At 45.8% G+C, this 17,754-nt stretch overlaps 1 protein-coding gene across 2 annotated transcripts; it reads left to right on the plus strand.

The window, feature by feature from the left end:
- Positions 1–5,120: 5,120 nt before the first annotated feature.
- Positions 5,121–7,862, plus strand: LOC125505984 (uncharacterized). Of its 2 annotated transcripts, XM_048670875.2 has the most exons (2): positions 5,123–6,063; positions 7,519–7,862. In XM_048670875.2, exons 1-2 carry the CDS (start codon positions 5,255–5,257, stop codon positions 7,532–7,534), a joined length of 825 nt encoding a protein of 274 aa, XP_048526832.1. In that variant the 5' UTR covers positions 5,123–5,254; the 3' UTR covers positions 7,535–7,862. The 2 variants fall into 2 exon arrangements, with proteins under 2 accessions (XP_087373982.1, XP_048526832.1); XM_087517856.1 differs by lacking the exon at positions 7,519–7,862 and having other exon boundaries at positions 5,121–6,067.
- The last annotated feature ends 9,892 nt before the right edge of the window (positions 7,863–17,754 follow it).

Consider the following 17,754-nt stretch of genomic DNA (forward strand, 5'->3'; position numbering starts at 1 on the left):
CGCAACTGAGCTCAAGGAGGAGCTCGATGAGATTCACATTCGTTATGTTGTTCCGTTTCCAGTTGATCAGTAGTGGAGCCCAGTTGGGACGATCGGGGATCTGTGTAGCATTTGGGGTAGTCTTCTTTTATTTTGGTTCCGTAGTCGGACCTTGAGTGTATCTGGATGATGTAATGCTTTATTCATGTAATTGTGTAAAGTGGTGATTGTAAGCCAACTATGTATCCCTTTCCCTTATGTATTACATGGGTTGTGTGAAGATTACCTCACTTGCGACATTGCTTTCAATGCGGTTATGCCTCTAAGTCGTGTTTCGACACGTGGGAGATATAGCCGCATCGAGGGCGTTACACAGCGACATCCTCTCGAGCAAGCTCTCTAGCCGCACCAGCATTCTTCAATGATGAGTGGCTATTTTTTGTTCTGTTTGTTAGTCAGGGAGCCATTTATCTTGGTTATTTCCTTTCAGTTCATGCAGTCTTGTTAGGTGTTGCATTTCAGTCTGGTTTAGTGTCAGGTGTCGCAGCTTGGCTGCTTTAGTTCATTTTAATTTTCCTGCTTCGGGTAGTCATCATCTACCGAGTCTGTGTTCGTTTGTACCTATGCTACATTCAATCAATGGATCCAATTTGCATTTTATTCCACTCCTACGCCTCTGTCATGCATGCATTACAACACTCCTCCACTTATATAGTATGGAGCACCTTGGCCGGCTATATGCTTTATTTTTGCATTTAGGGGAGATGCTAACATGTTTCCTATGAAGATTCTTAACTGGAATGTGCATGGCTTGGGGGACTCGGGGAAGTGCACTTTGGTTAGGAAAACCATTGCCTCCAGTCACCCATACATAGTCTATTTGTAGGAAACGAACCTGGCTTCAGTCACTTTAACCAAAGTCATAGAGATAATACCAGTTGCCCTACACTCTTTCTCTTTCACGCCTACAGGGCACTGCTGGAGGAATTTTACTTGCCTAGAATCAATCAGTGGTTGTTTGTCAGATTATTGCAACGGGTATATCATATCACGGCCAAGTTCAGTAATACAACTCATAACATGTCATTCATGCTTACCAATGTATATGCACCCTGTGAAGAGGAAGACATAGCTATTTTCTTTGCAGAACTAAACCAAGTGGTTGAAAGTATCTCTGCTCCCTGGGTCCTTTTGGAAGACTTTAACATGTACATATTTGAGTTTGAAAAATCGAAAGGGAGGCCAAACTAGCGCCTCATGGACATTTTTGATGAGTGCATTAGAGGTCATGGGCTTGATGATATTGACATCAATAAAAAAGGTGGTTCACTTGGTCAAACAAGCGAGGGACCCCATCATTGGAAAAGATTGTCAGAGTTCTTGTGAACGGGGACTGGATCTTGAGCTTCCTACATACTATCTATAGTCCCATCTGTCACTTCAGATCACACACCAATCTTGCTGCAGTTCAGTAATCAAACAACCAAGAGCAAGTTGTTCCGCTTGGAGAACCACTAGCTAGAAAGGGAGGATACTTTGAGGATCATTACCGAATCATGGACCAGGGGCCATAGGGCCATTCATGCATCTGCAGCCATCCTCGGTTTCATGACAAGGCGTGTTAGAGCTGCCATACGGAGATGGGCGAAGAGAAAACCTCCACTGATGCTTTTGATAGACAACAACAAGCATGGGTTGCTTACTTTGATGCAGCTGAGGAGAGGAGGCCTCTTACCCCTTTAGAACTCACCTTGAGAATTTTTGCTACTGAAAAGGCAAAAACCCTTATATTATAGCAGACGGCTATGTGGAGGAGGCGGGCAATGATTAATTTTTGTGTCTCGGGTGATGAAAACAGTAAGTTTTTTCATGTTACTGCAAATTGTCATGCCCGGAGAAACAACATCAGAGTATTGATGCATAATGGGGTTGGACACTTTGACAACCAAGCAAAACTTTTGATTGCCACAGATTATTACAAAAACCTTCTAGGTCAGCCCTCCCCCTCGATCCCTATGATTCGGTTGAATATGTTGTATGATCAATTAGACTTGGGCAGTCTATCAATAACTTTTACATGGGCTGAGATCGTCTCTGCCATCAAGCAGTCACCTACCAACAAGAGCCCAGGAACTGACGGTTTCACCAATGAATTTTACAAGAAATGCTCTCACTTAGTGAAAGAGGGCCTTCTCCATTTCTTTGTTGACTTCCATGACCACCGAGTGGATATCTCTGAAATCAACTCTGCAATTATAACCCTGCTGCGAAAGAAGGATGTCTCTCTAGAGATTGTTTATTTCAGGATTATCTCTCTCGTTCATTCTATTCCAAAGCTTGTTGCAAAGATGTTGGCCAACCAGTTCCAGCCTTTTATCAGGGACTTGGTGCATCCGTTATAGTCTGGTTTTCTGCCCAGAAGGCCGATTGTTGAATTTTTTGCTCTTGCGGCAGAGCTAGTGCATACTGCACACAAGAGGAAACTACCTACTATGGTTCTCAAGCTGGATTTTTAGAAAGGTTTTTGATAGTGTTAGTTGGCTCGTGCTGCTTACACTCCTCAAGGCCAGAGGCTCTGATACAAGGTCGACAAACTGGATTGAGCAACTGTTTTCAAGCAGCTCCTCACAAGTCATGATAAACGGAGAGCTTGGTGGCTCCTTTCTCCACAAAAAAGGGCTTCGGCGATCCGTTATCTCATTCTTGTTACCGACGTACTACAAAGGATTTGTTGCAATGCTTTCTAGGAAGGAGCCATATCCCATCCACTAAATGTTGACACTTTCTACCCAGTCTTACAATACGCAGACAACACTCTGATTCTGTTCAAGGGAAAGGCTGATCAGGCTAGGGTTATCAAGGGCATCCTCAATGCTTGCTTAGATTTCACAGGTTTGCAGATCAACTTCCACAAGAGTACCTTGGTTCTAGTTAGGGTTGAACAAGGGATAGCAACAATCAATGCAGACATCTTGGGTTGATCTTGTCTATCTACAAGATCTCTCATGGCCTCTTAATGTTGGTAATTCAAAAAGTTGACAAGAGACTGTCCGGGTGGCGAGCCACCTTTCTCTCTTGGGGAGGTCGCTTAATCATGATCAATTCTGTCTTGGCTTCTATCCCAAATTATTACATGGCATGTTTTCTATGGCCCGCAGAATCCCTAAAGAAGTTGGAGAAATTGTTGAGAGATTTCCTCTAACAGGGAAAAAATTATGTCCATGGTAGTCAGTGCCTTGTTGCTTGGGACCAAGCCACAACATCCAGGGAGGAGGGAGGCCTTGGCGTTCGGGATCTCAAAGCACACAACAAAGCTCTCATCAGCAAGTTCACGACATGCATTCTGCAAGCAACTAATCTACCCTGCTATCAGTGGTTTGCGCAGAGGTATTGTCAGCAAAGGATATCTGACCACACTGCAAGTAATAACACGGTAGTTTGGAGAATAATCAAGTCATGCATCTCTTTAGTTACACAGTCTTCCTCCTACTTGCTTGGTTCCGAGGCTACAATTTCCTTCTAGCATGATAAGTGGTCCCTATTGGGGAGGCTTTATCTGATATTTCCCACTCTATACTCTTTTGCTAAAGACACTGATTGCACCATCTCTACGCAATATGATCAAGGGCAATGGGATCTTAAACTGCACCCGAACCTATTGGTGCAAGCCTCCAGAGAACTTGGTGAGCTGTTGTCTTGCCTTGATGCTTGCCGGCTATGTACCACTCTGCATGAGAAGCGGATCTCTGCCATCTATCAGCAGGCTCTATCCACGAGGCATTTCTACCGTCTTTTGACCTTTCAAGGGGTCGCATGGGAGTATGCTACGTATGTGTGGAGGTCAATTATACCTTTGAAGCATAGAATCTTTCTATGGAGTGCTTTCAGACGGTGCTTCAATACAAGGGATAATATGGTATGAAAACACTGGAATGTCGTCTCTCCTTTCTCCCATTGTGATGTTTGCCTAGCTATGGAAACAATCAGCCATATCATCTTGCGATGTCGTCATTCTCATCATCTTTGGGATAAGTTGGGAATTGCACATGTGGCCTCAAACGTTGTGGACATCGCTGAGTTTGTCGCAAATGTAAATCAAATGGCGTCTCTTGGGAAGTTGTGGTGTGTGTTGTTTGTTGCTTGTGCTGTCTCGGGCTGGCAAGCTAGGAATGACCGTATCTTCAATAACAACTTTTGTACGCCCAGACTCTACTTGATCAACATGGCAGATCTGCTTAGTTTATGGAGTCACAGGGCGCGACATGCACCAAGCAAAGCTGAAATATTGTCACGGTGCAATGTTTACAGGCTTGATGACAGTTCTTGTTTTTTCTGGATATGTGAACCCCTCCTCCTCAATCTCTGTTCTGCTGCACCTTGTACAAGTGTAGCTGTTTGGAAACTTTCTTCCAGTAAACCCATGTAATTGACCTCTGGTCATCCGAGCTCTAGCTCGCTTTGAATGCATAAGGCTGACCATTGTTTGCCTTTTCTTTCAAAAAAAAGTTATCTTCAGCTCCCTCCCCATCGCCTTTTCATCCAGCCGATGGATCGAGGATGAAGCGTATGAATTAATGTAGGAGAGCTTAGCGCTGATGGCACCAGATCAATGAAAGAGGGATGCGGCTTAGTGACTAAGAGGGGCCAGTAATGTAGAAGGTGCCATGGTTGTGGAGAATTTTTTTTTCAAGACTACGTCAAAGATGTACCATAATTTTATAGAAGATAGAAAGTTATGTACAAGAATTTGCGCACAATGCAACCATCGACAAAAGCAAGGCCTTTACACTTACACCAACACCTAAACCTCACACTATGGCTACTCTCTCACAAATCGGCTAAGAGCTCCAGCACCTAGTCCAGCCTCCTTCCACTCACAAATCGGTCGCGGAGATTTGACTAAGGGAGGAGGAAATGAGAGGGAAAGATACAGAGGGGGTGGGGGTGGGGGGGGGGGGGGGTAGGTTATGTGATTTAAGTCACCCGGCAGACATGTGGCCAATTGTAAGAGAGGAAGGAGAGAGTTTGCAAGCTGAGCAATTTCCTAAAATGTTCAACTCGAGGTTGTAAATGCAACAACAAAAGTCCACCGTCGGTTGCACGGTAGAAGGTCAGGATAAATTGGGGACGTCCCACTCCCACTGCGTTCCATAGCTACCGCCTGCCTTGCCACTGCCGCTCCACTCCCACTTGCCAATTTCACAGACCAAACCCAGTCTTTAAGCTTCTCTCGGACACACCACGGTCGGCTCACAGTAGGGACCAAGAACCATCGATGGACGACAAGGCGCCGAAGCCCAAAACAAAGGCCGCCGTGGCGGCGGCTGCCGCGCCAGCGCCGGCAAGGACGACGCCGGCACTGAAGAAGCCACCCCTCGCGCCCCCGCCTCAGATGATCCCGCTAAAACCGCCGCCGGCGCACCATTACCGACAGCAGCGCGGCGGCGGGGCGCCGCGGAAGCGGCATCGCAGCGGCAGCGGGTGCTCCGGCCGCCGCGTGTGCTGCCTCGCAACCGGGTTCCTCCTGCTCGCGCTCTGCCTCGCGGTCGCCGCGGCCTGCCTGGCGTACCTCTGCTACCACCCGCGGCCGCCGTCGTTCCACCTCCAGCCGGTCTCGACGACGCGGTTCCGCGTCGGCAACTCCTCCGCGGTGTCGGCCGTGGACGTCACGGCGGCCGTGAAGGTGGTGTCCTGGAACCCCAACGACAAGATCGCCTTCGAGTACGGCGACGGCGAGGGCCGCGTCTATCTAGCCGACAGTGACGGCGACATCACGCTGGGGTGGGCGCCCGTGGGAGGCTTCGAGCACGGCGCCCGGAGGGTGGCGGTCGTCGGGTTCGTGGCGGCCGCGAAGGGGGTGGTGGTCGACGAGGCGGTGGCGGCGCGCGTGCGCGACGGGTACCGGCGGCGGCGGCTCGCGTTCAAGGTGGTCGTGGACACCCACATGGGCGTCCGGGTCGGGGCCGTGCGCACCGGCATGGTGCCCGTGAGGCTGTCCTGCGACGACGGCGTCATGGCGCCGCGCGGCGTCTCCGCCGGGAGCCCAATGAGCAGGTGCCAAGTGTACCTCCTCAGAATGACATGGTAAGCTGATCGTTCTTCTATTTCATATCTCTGTTACGTTGCTGGCTTGCGCTTGCACAAACCTTTCTCAAAATTTGCATGAATGAATATGACTTTGATAGGCATATCAGAAGGGAAACATGAACTAGTAAAAGAGTGATTACTACTCCCTCCGATGTGAAATACGTTTTGTGGTTTCAGTTCAAATTTTAGTGATAGCATGACTTGTTTGCCGATTCATGTGCGATGAGGCTTAAAGGTGCAAATCCGTAAAGAGAAACCTCGGTGATACGCATGGTATCACTCTCAGAACTCATACTTCAAGTGATGAAGCGTATTTGCGACTTAGAAATTCCACGGTGTTCATTTCCTGCAAAAGCCATTATAAACAATTCTGCTTAATTACGAAATGGAACCTAACATGCCAATCAATTTGGCATGTTGATTGGAGCAAAACTGATCCATCCACCCATCCAGAAAGCATCGACCATCGATCTATCATCGATTCCAAGCACAAGGAAAGATTCCACAAGTCAAGGGGAATTCGGACAGAAGCCAAAGATTAGCGCATATATTCGTACGACCACGACATGTCATTGTCGTCTAGGGGCGCCTACAGGCTACAGATTTAGTACTCGTACGTAAAAGTGATGCGAAGCAAGACACATATTTTGTGGCCTACAAGATGCCCCAAGCAGGGCAGGCTACTGCACTAGTAGTGGATACAGAAGGGAGACGGGGCATCTGCCTTGCTTGATGACCGACGACTATGAGAAGCAAAAGCTAACCCAGGATTCGCTCTGTCCCTCCCCAGCTTAGCTTGTGCCTCGGCTTAATTACATTGCACGCATCGCCGTACACACGAACAGAAAATTGTTCTTTACTTCCGCTCATGGTACGACAGTTAGCATTTCAAATGAATCCACACTTGAATGTTAGCTGCTGGCCACACGGTGCTGCTGCTGCAACCAACTCCTGCAAGTTGACACCCCACCTGGACCATCAGGTAGCTCCCATGAATACCAAGATACTCCGTAATATATGTATTTATTTATTTTGCAAAATGTACAACGTATGGTATGGAGGACGAATGGGGAAACTCTTTGGAGACATTGGATCCTATAGATGAGAGCAACATGATTGGTGGCATCCGTATTGGTACAGCTACAACTGTACTGGTAAGGACCATGTGTCCAAAACACACACTCATAGCACCAACCTTTGGCTTACAACTTGTGTTATACCTACTTCATCTCAACCACTGACCATTTTTTCGTCTCAAATAAAAAAAAGTTATTCACCATTTCATCGGGTGGCAAACAAAAGAAGAAAGGCTTATTTCTGAGAGGATAGTGTCGCAAAATCGTGTAAAACCCGGCAAATCATTGAAAACTAGCAGATTGAAATCGAATCAAATCTAATTTCTTCATTGCAGTACCAAACTCATTTTAAAGGCAACGATCATTTATATTTCAGGTTTGGCTTGAACTGAAGGCGCATCCAGCGAAGGATATTTGCTGCTAGCTGCAGAACTGAGGAAATGTCAGGGGCCCCTAAGCTGTAGATGCTCCAATTATTTCAGTTTTCTGCCGATGATATCATGTAATTGGTTTGGTTGGAACTAATTGTTGGCGTCTTGGAGTACATGGCGATTGATGCTTAAATATAGTCTCAAGGCTCTCAACGGTGAAGCTTTCAGGAGTTCAGCAAACAAGCATGTAACTGTATATTGCTCCCAGTTCTTTTGATTGTGTGGTACAGATACGTACGTACAAACATACAAGGAATGAAATGGTCGTGTGGTAAACCATTTGGTGGTCTGTTTTGTTGCTTTGGATCATCTGCTTAGTTACTGAATCAGGTAGAAAGACAACGCCAACTGAAATTTAAATTAGTCTCCTCACTCTACGGACCAATTTTCAAGCCCAGTTTGTGTGCCAAGATCACAAAATAGTAAATACTGTTACTTGCTCATCTACCTTATCTAAGAAGAGCAACTTTCCAAAACATTTCAGTAAATTCAAAAAACAAATCATAATTATGGAATGTTTGCGGTTCATGCAAAATTCATCACGAAATCACATTGGTTGAACGCATGACAAAAAAACAAAATCTATGCTCTGAAAATGGTACTTTCAAACACATTTTGGAGCTTTGATTTTGTTTTTCTTTCACCACTTCCACCAATGTGATTTCGTGATGAATCTTTGCACGCACTTCAAACATTCCTTAAAGTTTGCCACACAAAAATTCGGAATTTTTTGAATTTTTTTGTCTATTTTCTTTGATTTTACTGTTCACACTAGGAGCATTTGAGCTCGAGCTGAGAAAGGTACTTCCGCAAGTTTGACTCCTTTTACAACCTGGATTGGGACGTCCAATTCAATACGCACATTCTCCATGCTCTCTTGACTTTCCTCTCTGATCATTGCCCATTATTACTTATGATGATTGTGGGCCTAGAAGGCCGTGGACTTTCAAATTCGAAAACTTTTGGACCTTCATTCCGGGCTTCACCGAAGTGGATCAAAAAGCATGGGCTGAGCCAACCACTCATGTGGATCCTATCATGTGCTACACCATAAACCCAGAAAGACTGGTACGAGACAAATCGAGTGGAGCATGAGGCTCTTTTCTAAATCAAAGGTGCATCTTCGTGTTGCACTTTTGATAATCTTACACCGCGCAAGAAGAGCGGCCTCTCTCCACTGGGGAGCAAGATCTTCGTCCCAAGGTCCAGAGGGCGTTATTAGTCTTTTGGTGATCGAGAGGGCTTAAGAAAAACATGCTAGGATGACAAACCTCAAGGAGGGAGACGGCAACACCAAATATTTTCACCGAAAGATCAATGCCCAGAGGACAAAAAGCAATATAATCAAACACAACCATGATTGAGTCACCAAACATGAGCTTAAAGAGGAGATAATCCACAACCATTTCTCCGAGTTGATGGGATGGGGGACTCCAAGATACTTAGAGCTCAATTGGGATGAGCTTGTCAGTGCGCCGCATGAACTCTCGGACTTGAACCGCCAATTTACTAAGGATGAAGTGATAGAGGCCATCAACACTTTGCCTAGTGACAAGGCCCCCCAGGCCGGATGGTTTCACCGGCCTCTTTTCTAATAAGTGCTAGAGCATCATCAAGCTTGACGTCATGAGTGTAACACCCCAATAATCATACTACAGTAATCTCCCCCTAATGGTTGCCATGTTATCATGATTACTATGCAATTGCCACTTGTCCAAAAATCAAAGTCAAATTCAAATTCAAATTGCAAGTAAAATTATTATTTCTTCGAACGGTAAAACTAAAATATTCCCATTATTCTATAAATTTCGCTGATCATTGTCATGTTGAAACCAACTTCATTTGACTCGGGAATAAATTTCTAGGAAATTAATAAGTGGTCCAACATCAACTAAAATGGCCTTTTCAAAATAGACAAATATTTATACATTTCCAATTGACCTCCAACTTTGTGGGCCTCTCCAATATGTTGCCTAATATTTAAGTACCACTTTTCACCTTTAACTAAATTAATTTAGTAGCTAATTAAAATAGAAAACAGGAACAAAAACTAAAATAGAAAAGAAGAAGAAATAAAAGAGTTTCACTATTGTGCACTTAAGGACCAAAAGACCAGTAGCTAGCCCGACCCACCTCCTATCTCCTTCCTCTGTAGAGGAGGCAAGGCGTGGCGCACATCCACGCCGGCCATGCCGTGGATGGCCGACACCTGCACCCCAACTCCGTCATGGGGAGGATAAAAGCAGCGTTGGACACCCATGACCAAACCCTGGCTTCTAATCCCCTCTCCCCCACTCATTTGTCTCACTACTGTAGACACCCGACGCCACCATCGCCACGTCGTCATCGTCCGCCTGGCCATCGCCCACCTTGTCGGCTGTGGCCTTGCCAGGAGCTGCGTGTCCTTCGTCTACATCGACTCCTAGGAGCAGCTCGAGCAAGAGATCACCACAGCGCTGGGATCGACGTCGTCTTCAACCTCCGGTCACCGCGACGCCGTCAACGAATTCGTCGTCGTCACTGCACCACCAGCCTCCTCGAGCTCGCCCTGGAACCGCGGTGAGCTCCTCTCCCCGTTCCTCTGTTTTCCCGTTGATTGCATCACCGTAAACCGCCGCGCCCGCGCGCCCTGCCACGCGCTATAGGATCGAAAGTATGTCTAGAGGGGGTGATTAGACCACTTGACCAAATAAAAATCTAGCCTATTCCCAATTTTAAGTCTTGGCAGATTTTAGCAACTTGGCACTAGTCAAGCAATCAACCTACACATGCAAGCCTAAGAGTATAGCAGCGGAATATAAAACATTGCACATGAAGGTAAGGAGATGAGTTTTGAGGGAGCAAACGCAATGTAGACACGGAGATTTTTGGCGTGGTTCCGATAGGTGGTGCTATCGTACATCCACGTTGGTGGAGACTTCAACCAACGAAGGTTAACGGTTGCGCAAGTCCATGGAGGGCTCCACCCACGAAGGGTCCACGAAGAAGCAACCTTGTCTATCCCACCATGGCCATCGCCCACGAAGGACTTGCCTCACTAGGGTAGATCTTCACGAAGTAGGCGATCTCCTTGCACATACAAACTCCTTGGTTCAACTCCATAATCTTGTCGGAGGCTCCCAAGTGACACCTAACCAATCTAGGAGACACCAATCTCCAAAAGGTAAAAAATGGTGTGTTGATGATGAACTCCTTGCTCTTGTGCTTCAAATGATAGTCTCCCCAACACTCAACTCTCTCTAATAGATTTGGATTTAGTGAAAAGATGATTTGAGTGGAAAGCAACTTGGAGAAGGCTAGAGATCAAGATTCATATGGTTGGAATGGAATATCTTGGTCTCAACACAGGAGTAGGTGGTTCTCTCTCAGAAAATATATGTTGGAAGTGTAGGCATGTTCTGATGGCTCTCTCCACGAATGAAGAGTGGGTGGAGGGGTATATATAGCCTCCACATAAAATCTAACCGTTACACACAAATCACCAAACTCGGTGGGACCGAATAATGAAACTCGGTCAAACCAATTCAGTGCAAAATGTGAACGTTAGGTTTTTCAGTGGTACCGACATGTCAACTCGGTGGGACCGATTTCATTAGGGTTAGGACATAACGTAATCTCGGTGAGACCGATTACATAAACTCGATGGGACCGATTTTGTTAATAAGCTAACCAGAGAGTTAGTCAGGTAAACTCGGTGGGACCGATTAGCTCATCTCAGTGAGACCAAAACGTTCCGAAGGGGAAACAGAGAGTTTGCATTGCGAACTCGGTGGGACTGGTCGCTCATCTCGGTTGGACCGAAATGTTACGAAGGGAAACAGAGAGTTTGCAATCCCATCTCGATGAGACTGAGATCCCTATCGGTAATACCGAAATGACTAGGGTTTGTGGCAGTGGCAATTTCAAATGAACTTGGTGGCGCCGGATAGAAAGTTTTGGTGGGGCCGAGTTTGACTTTTGGTTTGGGACATATGTGGATATGAGAAAGTAGTTGAGGGTTTTTTGGAGCATATCACTAGGCATTTTGAGCAAGCAACCCATTAAGCAACACCTCATCCCCTTTTAATAGTATTGGCTTTTCCTATGGACTCAATGTGATCTTGGATCACTAAAAGTAAAATGTAGAGACTTGAGCTTCAGAGCTTGAGCCAATCTTTTGCCCTTAGCATTTTGAGGGGTCCACATTTCTAATCCATGCCATGCCAATCATTGATCTTTCCTGAAATATTTATCTTGAAATAGCATTAGCTCAATGAGCTATATGTTGTTAAGAATTACCAAAACCACCCAGGGATAGTTGCACTTTCAATCTCCTCCTTTTTGGTAGTTGATGACAACATATAGATCAAAGCTTCGACAAATGATCATAGGATTGAAATACATCGTCGCTTTGAGAAGTATGTGATAAGCAAAAGCTCCCCCTAAATTTGTGCATTATTTAAAACTTGCTTTTGAATGCAAATACACAATCGATTAGGATAATGGGTTACTCTTGCATGTCACATACATCTTGGTGGAGCGCTCAAAATGATAGAAATTAAAAGCATGCACTCTTCACCAAGCAAAGTGAATGATCATATATGGGATATAAGAGATAATATCATCCAGGCAAGCATTAAAGTAGCATATGATCAAACACATGATCAAACAAGTATCTCACACAAACATAGGGTATCAACCAAGCACACAATCAAGTTCAACAAAAAGCAAGAGAGACAAAGAAGCAAAACACACTCTCTTGAAGCCTATGATCTATACATTTCTCCCCCTTTGGCAACAAGTTACCAAAAATATTGAAAATGCATAGTGCTATGCGTTTTTCGGGCTTGGTCTTCGGGAGGTGGTGTAGAGAGAACTCCAAGGACGAAGGCATCTGTTGATGTAGTTGGAGCTGGTGGAGTGGCTGCTGGAGGTGGTACTGAAGCTGTAGCTGCTGGTGCTGACGATGTAGCTCTAGAATCTGGTACTAGCACTGCAGCAGACCTCTAACCTCATGGCACACACTGAAAAGCATCCGTAGTTACCTTCCCTCTCCTCTCTTCTGCGTCCTCCTGGAGCTGCTCAACAGCTGTCTATATCTCAGTAACCTTGAGGTCAAGATTATAGAATTTTGTCTCAACAATCCTTTCCAAGCTCTCCTGATTCCGAGTCAGGGTGGCCAAGCCCTTCTCAATCCTCAAAGTAGATTGGATCAGATATGCTAGCTGATCTTGCTTGCTCTTCAGGAACACCTGAGATGCTCCCTCTACACTTGGCATCCTTGCAGCTTTCTCTGCCTTTGCTTTAGTTCTCTTCTCTTGTGCTTGTGCTGATGAAGGTTCATCCTCATTCATCACAACTGTGTTGTCTTCAAATTCAGGGTACAGAGGTAGATGCTCCTTGTCCAACAAGTAAGTGCCTATGCCCATCTTGGAGTTGATGAGCACCTGAATATGTGGAGCATACCCACATGATCTCTTCTGGTCAGCAGCCGTCCTCTTGATTGTCTCTACAATCAGACTCATGACCTTGAATTTTTAAGGCACATCAAATATTTGCAGCAAGTTGATGGAATGTCCTATAATCATCTTGTGATCTCCAGACTTGGGTAGCAAAGTATGCCTTAAGATGGTGTTGATAGTAGGCAAACCAGACAACAAATAGTGTACAGATCCAAGCTTGTGGGTCTCCAGAGCTTTATCAGGGATCTCTTTGTACATGTTTGCCATAGAGTTGTGGTCTTTCTTCTTCTTGGCATACACATCCAAATCATCATCATCATGTTCCTCTGGGGCATTGATCAACTTGGCCCATTCTTCAATAGTTGATTGGTACCTCGTACCTTCAGACATCCATACTATCCTTCCATCTGGATAGAAATGAGCAGTGGAGTAAAATTGCATAACTAGCTCATCATTCCATTTGGTCAACTTTTGACCCACAAACTCATCAATTCCACAAGCTTTGAAGCTGTCTTGTACACCTGGGAAGTGATCTTCATTTTCTTTGATGTATTCCCAATCAACCCATCTCATGTCACAAACAATTGGCTTCTTGTCAAGCAGAATAGTATCATAGAAGTCTTGTTGTTCTTTTGTGTGTGAAAGTGCGTTATATCGACTAGAGGGGGGGTGAATAGGCGATTTTTATGAAAGTCTTCAGAACATAGAAGTTTTGAAGACAAACGATAAAATTAAACCTATTACCATGCAGCGGAAGGTAGACTACACTAGGCAAACCATAGTCAAGTATTCAATGAAGTGAAAGCACAAAGACTAATAGCAGCTAGGTAGTAAGGATCAGGTAGGAAGATATTGTGAAGTCAAACAGAACACGCAGTCACTCAGTGAAGACAAATGATAGTACAAACATACAATGACTTCACAAGGAGTAACAGTAAGTAAAGGGAAGTGAAGATGAAACCAGTGACTCGTTGAAGACAATGATTTGTTGGACCAGTTCTAGTTGCTGTGAAAACTGTACGTCTGGTTGGAGCGGCTAGGTATTTAAACCTTAGGACACACAGTCCCGGACACCCAGTCCTGAACACGCAGCTCAGGACACCCAGTCCTCACCGTATTCTCCTTGAGCTAAGGTCAAATAGACCTCGCCCAACCACTCTGGTAAGTCTTCAAGGTAGACTCCCAAACCTTCACAGACTTCGTTCACCGGCAATCCACAATGTCTCTTGGATGCTCAGAACGCGACACCTAACCGGCTGGAGGATGCACAGTCCTCAAGTGTAATAAGTCTTCAGATCACACAGACAAGAAGACTTAAGTGATGCCCAATTCTCTCTGGCTCTGGTGGTTAGGGCTTTATCCTCGCAAGGAATTCTCTCTCAAAGGCTTCGAGGTGGGTTGCTCTCAAACGACAAAAGCCGTACTTTCAATCTGAGCAGCCAACCGTTTATGGTTGTAGGGGGTGGGCTATTTATAGCCACTTGGCAACCCGACCTGATTTGTCCGAAATGACCCTAGGTCACTAAGGAACTGACATGTGTTCCAACGGTCAGATTTCAAACTCACACGGCAACTTTACTTGGGCTACAAGCAAAGCTGACTTGTCTGACTCTGGACAAGATTCGCTCTCATAGTCTTCACTCGAAGACATAGGTTTTTGGTTTAGGCATCACTTCAGTCATTCTGACTGGTTCTCTTGGACCCCACTTGACAGTACGGTGGTTCCTATGACTCAACACAAAATAAAAAGAACTACGAAAGATCTAAGTCTTCGAGCTCCATAGGCTTCATATAGTGTCTTCTCTTGTCATAGTCTTCAATGTGAATATCTTCATATACCACCTTTGACTTCAATGTCTTCATACATTTTTAGGGGTCATCTCTGGTAGTAAAACCGAATCAATGAGGGACTTCTACGTGTGTTATCCTGCAATTCTCACAAACACATTAGTCCCTCAACTAGGTTTGTCGTCAATACTCCAAAACCAACTAGGGGTGGCACTAGATGCACTTACAATCTCCCCCTTTTTGGTGATTGATGACAAACTAGTTGAAGTTTTCAACGGGGAATATAATCTGTGAAATTGTAAAGGATAAGGAATTGTCTTCATAAGTTGCAGGGGCTCCCCCTGAAGATGTGCATATAAGTTAATTTGCTTTCGGAATGCAAATGCACATGGCAGGTTGTACTTGTGGAGATCCACTTCAACATATGATGACAATCCACTATGCATGTGAAAGTATATGAAGATAATGACATGCATAATGGAAAATGGATGTCTGCAGAATGAGCTAAGTGCGGAATTTATCGTCGCACATGCAGAATTTATCTTCGCAAAACAAGGTGGCAAATAAGTAGCAGACGACCATCTAGTTTAAGTGTTACAACTCGTAAGAACCAAATGTAGCAAAAACGAGAGTTGTAAGCACGAAGCAAAATATAAAGCACCCGTCCATATGAACCCGCTTGAAGACTATCAATCTCATATGCTTCTCCCCCTTTTGTCAGTAATGACCAAAAAGGTTTGAAGACATAGAGCCTCTACTCGTTCCCATGAGGAGTAGGTGAAGTAGCAGGGTTGTTGGTGTTGTTTGGAGGTGCAGAAGAGCTTGGAGGTGCTGAAGGAGGTGGCGGTGAAGTAGCATCGTCTTCTTCCTCAATAATTCTGGTAGTCACTGTGGCAGCAGAGGAAGAGAACTCAGAGTCTTCAAGGGATGGAGTTTCTAGCAGCACAGCCCGTCGAGGAGGTGTGGAGTCAAACTTGAATCTCTCAGTGAAGCCATCCTCTTGAAGATCAGCTTCAGAACACATCATCGTGAGCCCTTTCCATGTGCGGCGACAGGTTTCATGGGAACGAAAGCATTCTTGGTGGCAAGATTTCGAGTGCGATTAACATCCACCAAGAGGCTTTTCATCTGACGCTTCAGCCAGTCATGATGCCTATCCTGTTTCTGATGTAGAGCCACAAGAAGCTCTTGGTCGTTGAGAACACGAGTGCGCTTCTTGGGTCTTGGAGCAGTGGCACTGTCAGTGGCTTCAGTGGAAGCAGGGTGTGGTGCACGTGTAGTGCCAGCCAAAGGATACACCCGAGAAACTGCTTCAACGCCTTCAACGTTCTGAGTAAAACTCTGATGTTCTGCATTCTGAAGACTTAGAGGTTGCTTGGCAGGCTCAGAATATATGGCTTCAGTAGACATGTCCACGTCAGGCAAGAAGATCCGATGGTTGCGGGCTGAGGGCTGATACGAGATGGCGGAGTGTAGCTTGATCAGCCGCATGACCCAAGGGGCGTAGAACTTCAAACCAAACAGATCAATGCCTGATGCAGCAAGTTGGTGTATGAAGAAGTCCTGGGCATTGAAGCATTTGCCATGAAGTATATAGAAGACCAAAGTCTTCATTGCACCCTGAAGCTTGACATTTGGAGAGTGCCCTTTGATAGGCCAGAGAGTTCGCCTGATGATGTGATAGATGGTTCTTGGCAGGTACTCAAGGTCTTCAACGAAGAACTCTATGGGATAAGCAGCATCTTGGGGCAATGGCTTCATCATGCTGAGCATCTGACTCATATCAGGTTCTGGCCGCTGAAAGATGCTCTCAATAGTTTCAGCATGCAACTGACAGTCTTGCTAGAAGAGATCGCCAGGAGTGGGCAAGCCAGTGAGCTCAATGATGTCAAATGCATTGGCTTCGTGATGAACGTTGCCAGTCATCCACTCCAGGACCCAAGTCTTCGGATCTCTGCTGTACCCTCTGATGTGAAGTGTGGCATAGAATTGAAGCAGCAGCTCTTCATTCTAATGCTCTTCGTCAGTAATGAACTGCAGCAATCCAACTTCCTCGAAGCAAGAGTAATAGCTTCAACGTCAAGGCGCTTGTGTGGGAAGATGCGACCTTGGTTGTAAAGAATGCAAGAGTAATAGCTTCGCTGAGGATAGCTCCAGAACCGATCAGATGATATCCTTTCCCTTGAGTAGGGGTTCCTGGAGCTATTGAAGAACGTGTTGTCTGCCCTGAAGCCATTGATGTTGAAGGAGCCAGGTGCTGATGCAGGACCTGGAAACCTTGGCAGTCTTGGGATTGGCTTCTGGACCTGAGGCCTGTGCTCAACATGATAGTCGAATTGGGGACCGGCAGCAGACTCAGGAACAGAAGTGGCGGGATCAGTGGCTTCGCTGTCTTCTAAAGTTTTTGCTGGGGAGGGCTCCACATTAGCTTCATTGGTGGTTGTGGCAGCCTCACGATTTTCATCCTCCACTTGACTAGCTAGAGGGTCGGTCACAAGCACATTCTCCTGGAGAACTGCTTCTTGGTGGGACAGGGGAGTGGGATCTTGTGGGACTCCTTCTTCTGCGGCTGATGCAGCCGGAATGTCTTCAGCAGAGACTTGAGGCCTTGGACCTTTGCGAAGCCTGCGGAACGCAGACGACGCCTGTGGAGTTGGAGTGGGCTGGGCCTCATAGTCTTCTTCCTCTTGTAGGCGATCCGCCCATGAAGCATCCTGTGCAATTGGCGTCAGTGGACGACCAATGCTGATGAGTTCGCTGTTTTCATGCTGAGGAAGGACTGCACCATCTTCTACATTGTCATGTTGACCAATGTCTTCAGCAGCGATGGGATCAGCTACTGGAATGTCTTCAACTTCATGAGCCTCTGTGGAAGCAGGCTCATGAATTGTCAGTTGTCGTTCAGCTTCAGGATAGACCATAGAAATGGGTTCAACTATCAAGGGCTCTGTG

Source organism: Triticum urartu, chromosome 1A, assembly GCF_056163025.1.
Source record: "Triticum urartu cultivar PI428250 chromosome 1A, HENAU_Tu73, whole genome shotgun sequence".
NCBI classification, from domain to species: Eukaryota; Viridiplantae; Streptophyta; class Magnoliopsida; order Poales; family Poaceae; genus Triticum; species Triticum urartu.

Coding starts and splice junctions, on each gene's coding strand:
- LOC125505984 (XM_048670875.2), top strand. CDS start 5,255: ATGGACGACAAGGCGCCGAAGCCCAAAACAAAGGCCGCCGTGGCGGCG.